Raw genomic sequence first — 14,787 nt, 5'->3', positions numbered from 1 at the left:
ATCCGGTCCGCAAGATGATCTCATATTGTTTTAACTGGCCCATCAGTATAAGGACTGCAGATTTCCTCAAGTATAAAAATGTGAACTTATTATTGATTTAAGATATCCTTGTTAAGTCATAAAATCTGCAATGTGGAATGTGGGAAAAAGAAATTAATTTGTGTTTAGATTTCACATTTTCAATTTAGCATCTCACAATTAGGACTTAAACTTAGGATTCTGACTTTTTTATTTCATACTTTGAGCATTTAAACTCATAATTTTGACTTCTCATATAATATTTTGAGCTTTAAGATTCATAATTCTTTTTTTCAGTGATATTTTGACCTTTTTAACCAATTATTTTGTATTTTACCTCATATTTTCAACTCCAGATTTTCACTTCATAATCCAATAGTTTGACCTTTAAGACTCACAATTTAAAATTTTGAATCATATTTTGACTTTTAATGTCATGATTACAAATTTTATTTCATATTTTGACCTTTTAAAGTTGTGATTTTGACTTTCTAATATATTTGCCATAAAAAAATAAATTTCAATTCCATGTTTTGACGTTTTTGAACAAATGAATTTACTTTTCTCAGATTTTAAGTCTTGAAACTTATCTCTTTAACTTTTTAAATGTCAAAATCGTTTATCACCAAGTTATTTTTTTATATTTTATTATCGGTGAAACAAGGTTGACAGTTTATAGTTTAAAAGGTGATGCTGTTAAGCCCTCAGGTTAGTCCTGAATCCAGAATCTGGCCCCTGCTGTGGCTGAGTTTGACACCCCTTGGCTACATCACATGAGTTCTAGCCAATCAACACTGTAGCCTTTGCAAACTGACACAAACCTGAAGTACTTTCCCCACTGTTACCTCATGACGGAAATACAGCAGTTATCTCTGAGGATAAAAACATTATGATCCTCCACATTAAAATTCCTAAAACACCAGAATACTGGATGCAGCATCTACAGTGACAGTCTGTGAATGGCTAATCAGGAATGTAATGTTTGCAGTTGCAGCTTTTCTGTGTCAGTTTTCATTTGAAAACCTCACAGATTTTTCTCCCTGCTAGATATATCATGTTTACTTGAATCCTTTTTTTACTTATTCAATGAGTTTTTAAACATTTTGTAGATATTTGTTTCTGCACTTTTACTTTGTATGCAGTAATTCACTTTTGTTATTAATAGTCAGTTTGCTGCAGTAGTCCTGTGTTGTTATGGTTGTTTAGAGTTGTTACTGCCGTTTCAAATATTCCATTTGAAAACATTACATTTGCTGCTGCTATCGGTTTCTATGTAAGGCTGCCACAAAGTTTAAGTAAATTTATAGGTAATAATAAGTTTTATGCATTTTAAAATATTTTTTAGTCTTTGAATAAGAAATCACTTTCCAAGTTTACCACAGAATTTTTAACTTTACTCATAATACCACCATAAACAATTACAATATTCATTGTGCTTTTCAAAAATACCAGATATCATATCAGGTATCTGCACTGATGTATCAGGATCGAATCAGAACTGAAAAAAAGTGTATCAGACATCTATATTTTTGTAGTTTTAAAGCTATAAAAAAGGCTAAATGAGCAGCTGTTTAAGAGTCAAAGGACTAGTGCTTATTACTGAGCCGAGATAAATTATCCAGAGCTGTAAAAAGAGCTCCAATTCCCATCACTCCCAGTGAAGCTGGACAGACATAAATAAAGCCACACTTTTGTTTACAAGTGGAATACCACAGATCATGTCAGCTGGCAGAGAGGTCTTTAATGTGTGCCAGTATGCACAGCCAGTCCAGTCTGGACGAAGGCATCCCAGACCAACTCCATATACAATCTGAGCTATCAGATAGCAGATCATCGTCAGTATGTGCTGAGTCCATCATGGTGGATAGCAGCCATGAAAAGACGTCATAACTACAGAACTTCTCTGGTTCTGAAAAACTGAAATATTTAACATAGTGTTATACTGCTAATACTAACATAATGTTAGTACTTAACTAAAACACATAACAAAGGTCTAGTCATTTTTTAAACTGTTTAGTAGACATTTCAATGCAGAAATTCCACATTTTTAGCCTTCAGTGCCTTCAAGTGTTTCTCAATTAAAAATCAGGACATTGTTTCATTTTAAAGTGTGGTTTTGAAAAGTATTGAAGCACCAGATATTTTAACGTAGCTGCATGCTCCTCACAACCTTCAGCAAAACACGACAGCTGGTTTGGTCTGTCACTGTGTTCACTTGTGAGGGGTCAGAGATCAGGTCTCGTGGGGGTCCCTTGTATTTAGAGCTCCTCCCTCCCCGTGCCGTGCCACCATGATTGGTTACTAAAAAGGTCATGACTTGTGCTTCTTGGAGCCGCTGACCCCTCTTATGGTCCGGTTGTTTAAACATGAGCAGCAGAGATGGGGTTAAAGACGTTCAATCACATATCAGCCATATGTTACTATTAATCTGATGCAGGATGCTAAGTATTCACAGGATATATTTGTAGGTTCAGCCTGCAGGATCCCAGACTCTGACAGTGACCCTGATATTTGCTGCACCCTTGTCCTCCACACCCAACAGGAACTGGTTTTTCCATCAGCAGTCAGCTGAGCAGCAGTGTGGATGAATCATGGCCCTCTAGGGAGAGAGAGGCTGCCACTGACTATTCATTAAAACCAGAATAACCTGAGAGATTGGATTAGTTTATCCTAAAGGCTCCATCTGGATGATTAACAACAGCCTGTTGTCTCCCATCAAAAACCCTGGAAGCTTGTGACACGTGATGAATTTTGTGATCCTAAGGAGTTGTTCCTTTAAAAATTTCCCTCAGTTCAAGTCTCAGGACTCCCCCTGGATCATTTGAGCAGAATGCAGGTTTCTGTTCTGACCCTAGATTGAATTATTTTCACTTGACTTCTGTGTATTTGGGAGGGTTGTCACTGTTCAAGAATGTTTAAAACTTTGATATGATACAAGTAAAAATGGAATAATAATGATACCTGTTTCAGTACCACAGCAACAAAAATATATGCACAAGGCACCAAACACTGGGAACTTTTTGGTTTCAGTTGAAGATGGACTCTATTCAAGATGATCAGAGGAACAAAATGCAAAGGCAGTAAAATTTTGGTAAATCACGAGTACATCATTCCATTTACCTCAGAAGTTTGATGTTGCAGCTGGTGTTCTAGTTGCTCCGTGTCTCAGAGTCAGAATTCTGAGTGCAGGAGGCATTCATGATGACGTATCGGACTAAAAACTCTGAACTTTTTGAATTCCTAGGAAACTGGAACAAACTGATGTCAGCAGAATGGCAGCTTCGAGTCACAATTCCCAGTTCCTTTTGTAAAACTCTTTGATGTTATGTCTGGTGTTGTCCGTGGCAATGATAAGCATGTTGTGTCCATCAAGAGTCAAGACCCATCCTGTCACAACTTCTAAAATTCAGGATTTCTCTGGTTATGAGAAGTCAATGAGGTAATGTAGTATGCAACAGAAAAATGTATGACACAATTTTTAGGGATGCACAGTATTGTTGAAATGAGTGGTATCGGCAGATATTAGCTTAAAAAGGCGAATGTCGATATTGGCAGATCAATTTCAGCCAATATTTACATCCAGTATTTTGGTTGTGAATATCAGCATATATTGACTAGGGGTGCACCGATTGCAATTTTCTGGCCAATCACCGATCTTTAAAAAGCCTGACCTGCTGATTCCGATTTTGGCTGATGCCGATTTTTTTATAACTGACAGCTTACACCTTCAATGTTCCAAACTTATTTTATTGAATAACATTAAACAATACCCGTGAAACAATACAAACTTGTTGTTTTAACTGCACATGAGGTAGTTCTCTCAAATATAAATGAAAAGTTTAGAGCATTGCTGTCCAAATTACTAAATTATATCAGTTCTTAAACACACTTCATAATCTCATTTCCTCTAAAAAAGTCAACATGAAGCCAGAATAGCTCCTTCCATTTAGAAGCTACTGTGATTTTGGGAACACATATTTGAGGCTCCATTAGAAGCATGAAGCTGAGCACGCCTGGCATTACTTAGTGGACATGCTGCATGAGTTTTTGACATCATCTGCTTTGACATGTGGATCAGGTCTGTCTGGTCCCTCCTGTCCTTAATCACAAAACAAATGTAATTAGCTCTGAATGAAGTGATAATAATTTTCATGTACCTGTTAGTGCCATAGGGTTCTGCTGGAACCTGAAAAGAAGCTGGATTTACGTACTCATATTTGTTTATATTTATCAGTGTGTTCAGACTAGGAGGGAAGTCGTTGTTACTGACACAAGCTTGGCAGCACGTGTTCCAGACATGTCAGACAAAAACTAAACATTTTTGTGTCTGAGTTTATGTCATCTTCCAGAGCCATTCACTGCTTACCTCGTTTCATCGCCTCACTTCTGGGACTGTATCAGGGTTAACTCTACTGCTAGCTAAAGCAGCTTCAGGCTGACAAAGTCCCAGTTTGATAGCCTGTTAGATTGTTTCACCAACAACAACCAGCACTTTGATTCAGTTCTGAAGGACCTGTCCATCTGTCTCTGGTGAGTGGCAGTTTGACTGTAGCCAGCAATTGTTACACTGATTGAAATCTGGTTAAATGACAGATTTTGCCAAGTGTACACGGTATTAAGAAATCATTCACTGTCAAAGAGATTCATAAAAGGTCTCCACCAATGCTCGTCAGGTCTGCATGCGAGAAGAAACAACCAAATAACTAAATACAGAGTTTTCATTTATTGCAGGGGGAATCTAGGCACTCATAGGCTTGACAGCATCACGTTTAAAGGCAAGTGACAGAAGTATGCAGTTTTACTCTTGGCTTGTCAAAATTTCCAATAACTCAAAAGATTTGTAATAACACATTTAAAAAAAATTTTTTTTTCAAAAATGTTAATATTTGTTAGTATTTTGTAGACTTAAGCTTTAAAAACTGCAAATCTTCACACGTTCTATGTTTTTTCCTTTTTTTTCGCAAGAGAAAGAGAGGGAGCTGTGGTGGTCCACTTTAGTTTCTGAAGTCCTTTTGTCTAAAAGTAAAGTTTGTTTCCACAAGCAAAGACAGTGAGCAGAGGAGGAGGCACTGAAATGTTGCCAATTTATTAGTGCAATGTAGACACCGTGCAGGTCTTTGCCTGTAATTTTGGGTAATTTTAAAAAAGAAATATGAAATTTTAAAGAACCCTAATGTGTGAAGCCCATCACAAACTTGCACATTTTTGTTTTTATTTGCATCTATGCATTCATTAGCAGTATTCCTGGTCTCATGTTCGATCAGTAGACCCAAAAGACAGTTTGACATTGCAGGAAAAAACCCGGATACCTCCCTAGTTTTCCCTTTTCCTGATCTTGCGCTACAAAGCTAAAGACACTTCTCTGCCTAAAGGCCCTGCACAGGAAGGACCCTTAAATCCACTGCTTTGACCTCTGACCTTTGGCCTCCTTCTAATTGTCTGTTTATCTTGTCAGTGATCTCCAAAGTGAAGCTTTTGTTTTTGCTTTTTTGTACATTCAGTAATAACTAGAGATGAATGAAAGGTAAAGTAGAATAAAACAGTACGTTTTATCACAGAAGTCTGCTCTGTGGAGGATAATGAAGTTATTATTCAGCAGGGTCTCTGAGTGGGTGGCCTCTTTTAGTCTCATGGGAACCTCATTCAGCCTGCTTTGATGTCCCTTCTCCTCATCCCTCCTCACCCCTTCTTCACTAGGCAAAGCTGCAGTCCTAATACTATAATCCTCACATTTATATACTCTGTATTCCTACAGTTGGATTAACATTTTGTGTGTGCTGTAGTTAACCCTCATTTCCCTTTTTTCCTTCATCACAGAGCAGGGAGTAACTGTTATTTAAATCAGAGTTTAACACTAAGTTTGCTCCAACAGGCTTCACAGACTTCACAATCCAAATCCAGTTTCTCCAAGGACTCCAGCTTGTGCTGAGGAGTTGAAATGGCCGGTGTCTTTGGGTATTTTTAAAATAAAGATTTTTGGAAAGCAGCCTTATGAGGAAAAGACTTTAGCCATCTTTTTCCTTCCTGAAACAATACCGATAGCAAGGTGTTGGGTATCGGCCGATACCAAGGGCTGATCTGATACTGGTGTGAATTTTCTGGACTGACTGTGCCTGCTATTAGCTGACAGACCCAAAAAAATATGGCATTTAGCATTCAAGTTAGCATTCGGACCACATTCAATATTCAGTTTACTAGTGTAAATTTAATCAGTAAAGTTCCCAAAGGTCACACAAGTTCCAGGCTCGCTGAAAATGCTGCTGCGAGGGGTTCAAAGGCATCAATAGTGTCAATGGTAGGACAGAACAGCTAGCTTCAAGAGGAAAAACAAGTACAGTAAGAGGCAACAATTAATGGTTCAAAAGTTATTTAACTTTTGATAAACTGTATCACTTCTTGTCATGTATGACAGCACTGGTCTGGAAGGCATTTTAACGATCACATTCAGAGAAAAACTGTCACTCAGACACCATTCGTTGCTGCTGCAGTGGGTCTTTGGTTCTTCTATGCTGCGCTAAAAATTGTAGTCCATTTTTGGCAGTGAAGAAGAGTTGATTTCTGGTTTATAGCGCTAACATTTACATGGCTAAACGAAGCAAAATATAAAGCTGAACAGAACAGTACTGGATCGGTGCATAAACTTGTGTACTCGCTGATACCAGTACCTGCAATTGGGCAGTATCTGATGTATTTCCAATACTGTTATCGAAATCGGAACAACCCTAATGTAAGGGTTTCATTTAATTTTTTTGCATTGGTTTAATGATTTTCTAAATACTCTTTTTCACAACTGAACTTTGAGTTTATGTATGAAATAAGAAAAAGATAAAAGGAAAAAAAAAACCTTTTGGGTTACTTTCAAATTTTAAGTCTATCTTAAAAAAATGTTTCTTGAATTTTGTTAATTTTAATGCAAACCTTTTTGTTGTAATACAAGAGTTTAATTTCAGTAATTTTATTGCTGATATTATTTAATATCATTTAGTTAAATTATATGATTTTAAAAATAGCCTCGACTTCTCGCCTTCATTGAAAAAAGGAGCCATATGCAGTCATATAGATTATAGAGGATTCATTGGATGAGTAATGAAGCAACATGATGCATCATGATTTTGAATCAAATTTAATTGTCGGCTTCATAATCATAATCAAATTGAATTGTTTGGACAGTCAAGATGCACAGCTCCGTCATTTACGCATGTCCACTGGCTGTATCTGTGTTGCAGGCTAGATAAACCACCAAATGGGAAACAGACAAGGGGGGAATAGATTAGTTGGATTAGTTTGATATAATGAATAAAGTCTTCTAAAATGGTGTTCGTTAACAGCTGATACCCTCATGAGAAATACAGGCATGGTGAGGTAAAACAGAAACGTTTGATCAGTGGTAAACACAAATTAACCATACACAATGACTTCTCAGAGCTTTATGATGCATTTCCTTGACAAAGTCCAGAAGAAAAAAACATGAAAAATCTAATGAACTGACTTTGTCATATTTGTACAGTGGGTTGATCTCACTCCGAACTGTGGAGGTGATCTGAATGGATTGTTGACCTGCTGGTCAAGTATGAATGGTGCTCCATTCATGAATTTCCCTCGCCAGTGATTTATCGTTATTCCAAGGGACTGGGCTGTCTAGCGGCAAATTAAAATGGTGAAAATATTTTATTGTCCAGTGTTGTGGGATAGGTTTTGGTTCAGACCATGTCCTCAGTGATACACAGCTCAATATCTGTGAAGATGCTTTGTCCTGCTTCTCTAAACACGGGCCATGTTATCAGTTATCAGTTTCCAGTAAAATACAGACCTTTGATGAACATCTTGTACAACCCCACTTCAAAAATGTATAATTGTCCATACTATAGGTGGACTTTACATGTGTTAAAGTAGCTTGATTTTTACCTGTAGGAGGGCTGGTTAAGCCTGGTGATTAGAGTGTATGCAGAGACCACAGCTCTTGCAGTCCTGGGTTTGAGTCCCATCCTCCGCAGTTGCTTCATATAATCTTCCATTCTCTTTCCCCAACTTTTCCTGCCTCTCTTTGCTGTCCTGTCCAGAAAGAGGCCAATAGATGGCTCCAAAAAAAGCATTATCATTATTTTTTTATTGTCTTGAAACATTCCCAGCATGGAAAGACAATAAAGCTGACCCATAATAGCTCCCAAAGCTTTATCTATAAGAGAAAGCATCCTAACATAATCCTTTATAATTAATCATAGTGTTCAGATATAGAAAATAACTGAAACTTATAACACATAACAGTAGTAATGATGACCTACCTCCTAAGAATCATTTAAATCAGTGTGTAACTCTCAGTGTGCTGGTTGCTGCAGCGCTGCAGGCTAAAACAGAGACCTTTGAAGTGCTGAGTGACAAGTCATAAATTCATGAACTTATAAGCTTTGAAGGGCGATGATGATTTAAGCTTCTGCATTCTCAGTGACACTTTCTTTTCTGTCACAGTTATATGTCTCTGTGTTAACTTTTTTTAATCCCCAGTAAACATTTTAGAGCATCCCGTTTAGATGCTTTGTGCAAATCTGTTGACTTTAGCACCCACTCTGATCCAAAAGAGGTTCTGTCTTTGCTTACGTCAACAGTTTGAACTCATGATCTGTGAGCGGTCATCAGTAAAAAGGCCCTCCAACTCCCCCTTGCAGCCCTGTGCCACCCTCCACCCAGTGTCATCTGATATCCTGCTGCTAATATTGGCCTCAGAAATGCATTTGGCTGCCAGTTGTTGTGTGTGAATCCCGGCCAGCTGAGTCACATCCAGAATGTTCAATGCAGCAGAGACTGACGGAGAACTTTGCATGTGTTGCTGGGTGAAAAGGATGATTGATAGCTGGAAGTAAGGGGAATATACCTTCTGCTTTACATTTTGTTTGCTGTCAGCTGACCACTGAGTCATCTGCAAGCCAGTTCATCCTCATTCAGAGCCTAAATGATGCTACATGCATTAGATGTTAATATATTCCATGACCAATTTGAAACACAGGCCTACTGTTATGCAGAGTTCACAATACAGTTTTCTGATTTTAAAACTGAATAAGATTTAAGTCAAATGATAAATTAATATGATTCTTTTATTTCAATTCTCTGAAAATAAATGCAAATTTATCTTTGTATATACAATCAAGATGATATTGTAATTTTTAAATTGTGTTACTAAAAATGTATTTTTCACTTTAAAGCAGGGGTGTCAAACTCAATCAGCAGGGGCTGGATTCTGGATTCAGGTCTAACCTGAGGGCCTAACCAAGGTCACCTTTTTTAACCATGAACTATCAACCTCACTTCACAAGTAATAAAATATTTAAAAAGTTGATAAATGATTTTACATTTAAAAAGTTAAAAAAGATAAGTTTAAAGGCCCACAATCTGAGATAAGTAAATTTATTAGTCAAAAATGTCAAAGTACAAATTGAAATTGAAAAGCAATGTTTTTAAAGGCAAATATACTAGAAAGAAAGTCAAAATCATGAGTTTAAAAGGTCAAAATATGAAATAAAATTTGTCATCATGAAATTAAGTCAAAATATGATACACAATTTTAAATTGTGAGTGTAAATAATCAGAATATGGGATTAAGAAGTCAAAGTTTGGTGTTGAAAATATGAGATAAAATACAAAATAATTGGTTAAAAAGGTCCAAATATAACTTAAAATTTAGAATAATTAATCTTAAAGAGCGAAATATTATATGAGAAGTCAAAATTATGAGTTGAAATGCTGAAAGTGAAAATCCTAAATTTGAGTCCTAATTGTAGGATGCTAAATTGAAAATAAGAAATTTAAACACATTTTTTTTTCTTTTCCCATATTCCTGACTTTTAATCTAATTATGTCCACTCCTTAATTTTTCAGATTTATGACCTAACAGGGATATTTTAAATAATCAAGGATAAGTTGAGGAAATCTGCAGACCTCAGACTGACAGGCCAGTTATAACAGAAATATGAGATCATCTTGCGGGTCAGATTTTACTGTTCCATGGGCCAGATTTGGCCCCCGGGCCTTGAGTTTGACCCCCATGTTTTAAAGGGACACCAATTACATTTTACAACATACCTAGTTTGATGTTTTTCAATAAGCTAAACATTGCAAATAGTCTAATAAATAAACGACAATAGGTTTAAAACCAATAACAGTTCTCTATTATGCAACTGTTGCAGTGATGTATTATTGCAAAGAAAACAACTTTCACCTCTAAACAACTATTATATTATTGTTTTGATTCAAACAACCAGAATTTGTTTTTTCTTGGAGTCACACTCCATCACATCATGATGATGCTGTAAATTAAAAAAAAATAAAAGAAAAAAGCTTTATAACTGCCCCCAAGCTGAACGTCAAGACTGCTGCATTTGAGTTAAAATTGATTCCAATGCCAACATGGTGGATAGTCATTGGCCTATATGTTATGCTACATTGGGTGACTGTGGCTCAGTAGGTAGAGTCGTTGTCTCGCAATCGGAGGGCTGTGAGTTTGATCTCTACCTCCTGCAGTCACATGTCAATGTGTCAAAGGCAAGACACTTAACCCCAGTTTTCTCCCACTGCTGCGCCAGTAGTGTGTAAATGGGTTTGAATGGGATTAGCTAATACTGATGGCCAGTTCTCCATACCAAACTCTGCCATCAGTGAATGAATATGTGTGAAAGGGTGTGACTGGGTGTGACCTGCGGTGTAAAAAGTGCTTTGAGCAGTCAGACGACTAGAAAAGTGGCAAGCTCGAGTCCATTTACCATTTTACATTGCACACAGTGTTTTTCTATTTTATACTCTTTGGTGAGATTTGTAGTCTATGGTGCATTAAGGGACTGTCACATTTAAACAAACAAAAAGGGCAAAAATACTCTGAAAAGTCTAAACATAGTAAAAGTCCACCAAAAGAACCAAAAGAGTTAATCCACCAAAACAAAAACTTTCTTGTAAATAAATTCCTTTAGAAAGAGAACAACACGAGAGAAATACACAAAGAGTAGCAGAGGTAAAGACATTTGACGATCTTACACAGCAGGGCAGGAGCATGGAGAGTAAATACACAGGGATAACTGGACAGAGGTAAGACTCAAACTATCATGCACAGGTGAGACACATGGAACAATCACAGTGGGGGGAAAACACCAGGAAATCAGACTGGTCATTAAATACTCGAGACGAGGATTACAAAATAAAACAGGAGACCAGGGAAGCTCTGAAACAAGAGAAAACAAGGAAGTATAAACGAACACAGGGAAGGAAGGATGACCAAACAACACACTAAATACCAACAACTGGAACTTAGGAAATACTAGAAGGAAACACAGGAGGTCTGAACCACAGAAAACGCTGCAACTAAAAGGGGCAAGAAAACAGAAAACGCAAAAGAACACAGTAAACCAAACTACAAAATGAAACAAGAAACATGAAAGGCACCTGGATTCATGCAGAAACATAAACTCACTGAAACAACATAAACTCACTGTATGAATCACAAATCAGAGTTGTGACATTTTGCAGTTTTTTTTTTGATAATTACATATACTTAGGCCTGATATTTTGCTTTTTATATCTTGAAACCAGATGCCTATCTGGTATGGTAAGGTGTTTGGCTTATGACGAATATGAGATAATTTTACTAGAAATTAGAAATTTCTCTTTTCTGATATTTGTTCTTTTACTGAGTATTTTATAAAAACTGTAAGAAGCTCCAGGTTTAAGTAGTGGTAAATTAGAATGTTTCCTAAACAACTGATTTGTTGCTGCTTTTCCACGCTGAAGGCCAAATTCTCTATTAACTATCCAAATATAGTGTAATGCATAATAATGTGAATAAAATTAAAGTGAACAGTGAGGAGGGAACCTTGACTTGTAATCTCACATGCAAACACTGAGATGGAAGGAAGATTAAACTGAAATAAACTGCTTCCACATAAACTGTGAGAACCACCTAAGTCAGCATTTAAATGTATGTCAGTCAGGGAGCCCTGGAGCCAGACGTCGTGTGCCGGCTGATATTTTTACCTGAGCAGTCTCTGCTGCTTCCAGACCAGTGGATCCAGTTACTGCCCCGTTTCTGCTCTCCCAGCAGCAGACGAGGCTTCCAAGCCACGCCTCCAGGGCCCGCCGGGCACTCCCAGGGCAGTGAGCCTGAAATGTTGAACTTGTTTTTGTCTGTGCATTCAAAGATTAAACACGTGCTGATATGAGGCATGTTGGCAGAGTGAGAGAACCATCAGAGCTTTTTACAGATGAATAACAGCTGACTGAACACAAATAAAGTACTGTGGAGGAATAAAAATGTAGATGTCACTGTGGTTGGTGTTTGTGGTGGTAGTGCGGTCGAGTTAATTCCAGTCAAGAGCAGAATAATCAAATTAACAGATTAAGAGCAGGCCTGACTCTTTCCCTGTTGGCAGGTTGGTCAGTGAGAAACCAAAGAAATGTTGGAAATGTGGGAGTTTACTGACTGTTCTTTGATTGACAGGAATGTGATGAAGAGGTGTTGTGCTTTTAAAAGTAGCAGCTGAATCTCCTGTGAACACAAGTGCATGCTCTCTGTTGTTTTCTATTATTTTAGCCTGTAAAGTTTAACCTTGAAGCAAACTAAATCCTCTTCGGTTTAGTTGATATTTGAGAAACATGATCCAGATTTAAGGCTGCATCCCTGCAATTCCCCACTGAGTGAATTCATTGAGTAATAAAGCATTCTGTGTAAAATAATGGAAAATATTCTAGTGAAGGGATCATAAAAGTTTTAACACCATGTGAAAAGCCTAATATTTGCAGTTAATCTAAAAGATGTAAAGTCTTATTTTATCTTCACTGTTTCCTCTCTTTTAGGATTCTGAATCCCTGGACCGCTGCATCCAGACTGCTCTGTCAGCTCTCTACCCGCCCTTCCAGGCAACCTCCCCAACTGTCCTTTGTCAAGTCCTCAACGTGGTAGAGAGCTGCTACAGGGGAGACGGCCTCCGCTATCTGATCCATTTCCTGCTGCCTGCAAAGCAGTTCTTAGCAAATCTCCAGCAAGATGCCTGTGTGAGTGATCCAGGATGTGTTTGTCACCCATTCCACAGGGGGCTGTCACTTTGTCTTTAGAGGTGTTAAATTTGCTGACAAAAACATATGCCAAAAAATGTTTTCACATCCAGAAAAGATGGTAACCAGCTAAAAATGGATCACGTATTATAAAAACTCTGATAACTTTGTTTTAAGAAGAAGGCAAAAAAACAAAACAGTTATTCAGTGTCAGTCAGACCATGAAAATTCATGATTTTGCCCCTCTACTATGCCTCTGATCCATCAAAATACAAGCAAGAGAGTGGTGTGTGTAATGACAAGTATGCTTTGTATGCGTACATGCATGAGCACATTGGTAAAGCAGAGTAAGGACAGTGGCCAATACTGATGTTGCTTCTGTGCATCCTGATTAATCAATCTCTTTGGGACTTCTTTCAGTTCATTTCTGATCTCTTGGGGCCACCAAGTGTAAACAATAGCTATTACAGACTAAAGACTGCTGTTCCATCCCTACTGTCTATGTTTAAGTCTGTGGGAATAATGAACAGTCCAGTGGTTAACAGTCAGTCTTATTTTCTAATACCTACTCTCAGTCTTTGGTGTCTAATAATCGGTCTGTTGTGGCTCCCACATAGTTTACTGGTTCTTCTGTTGAGACTGTGGGGATACTGATGATCTTTTACAGTGGCTCTCATGAAGCTGTTCTTTTATTGATAACAGACAACACAACTGTTCTGTGAAAGATTTAAAGAGAAATCCACTGGAATGAAACAGCTGCAGTTTTTTGAAGTCAAGTTTAATTATCTGTGAAAACTTCAAATATCTGTCTCTGGATAATAATTCATAGTGCAGTATATCCTCAGGTGACTGAATGAACTATGAAGCTCACTGTGATTCAGGACTAAGCCCTCTCTGAAGAACTTGCTCTCACTGATGACTCAATCAGACCTTTCTCTCCCCCTCTCTGAGCTCCTGTCCATTCTTGCTTGTTTTCAGCTGCTCGCGTGGTTGGCTGATGTGTCACGTTGGTAAAGGTGACTATGTGGGTTTGTCGCTCACCTTGCGGCTGCTGGGCGTGCCTCACCCACACACACAAATCACACTACAGTTAAAGTGCTGAGCAGGGAGTCTGTGTGTATTTGTGTAGTGTGGTCTGATTATGCTGATAAATGTCTGGAAACAGTTAGAACTGTGTTTGTTTGATACTCCAGATAAGGGCCAGTTTAGTTACACAGCCTTAAAATATCAAACAGGGAGGAGGTGGACCTAATGTACTGGACACCTAAACCTCAACTTCAGCTTTACTTTTATCTCAAAGAAAATGAACCCGTAGAACGCTTCAAGAAGCAACAGATACACCTGAGATGTTTAGAAAATCCACAGCCTAACTTAAAAAAGCAGCTTTACTCCAACCACATGGAGCCAGATGCTGAAACAGTTTAGACACAGCACATAAGTGCATTAAGTCAGAGAAAGTGCTGTGCAGTTGGTAAAATTTATACCAAATGATCAAGCAAAGATATTTTAGAGAAGAATAAATTATCACTAAATAATCAAGCTGTAGAATCTTAACTGTAAACTGATTACCTGTCAAACCACATTCACACTGAAAAGCTCACATAAACAACTGAACTTGCTGCACCTTGATCATATTGCTTACAACTTACCATTGCTTACCAGCCATGCCAGCCTGTCTTTAAAGAAGTCAGTATGGTTGTTGTGAAGAAGTGGTTCAGCTCAAATCTGGACGCAAAGACA

The 14,787-nt window shown here is 37.7% G+C and overlaps 1 protein-coding gene across 1 annotated transcript in view; it reads left to right on the top strand.

Moving 5' to 3' along the window:
* The window catches only part of plekhg4 (pleckstrin homology domain containing, family G (with RhoGef domain) member 4), a 124,914-nt gene that overhangs the window by 69,903 nt on the left and 40,224 nt on the right, over positions 1-14,787 (top strand). The window contains exon 4 of the mRNA XM_041790051.1: positions 12,850-13,047. Coding sequence (XP_041645985.1) covers positions 12,850-13,047 — 198 coding nt within the window. The remainder of the gene's footprint in view (positions 1-12,849; positions 13,048-14,787) is intronic.

Source organism: Cheilinus undulatus, linkage group 1, assembly GCF_018320785.1.
Source record: "Cheilinus undulatus linkage group 1, ASM1832078v1, whole genome shotgun sequence".
In the NCBI taxonomy this organism is placed as follows: Eukaryota; Metazoa; Chordata; class Actinopteri; order Labriformes; family Labridae; genus Cheilinus; species Cheilinus undulatus.
This window is presented reverse-complemented; position numbering and strand designations above follow the sequence as displayed.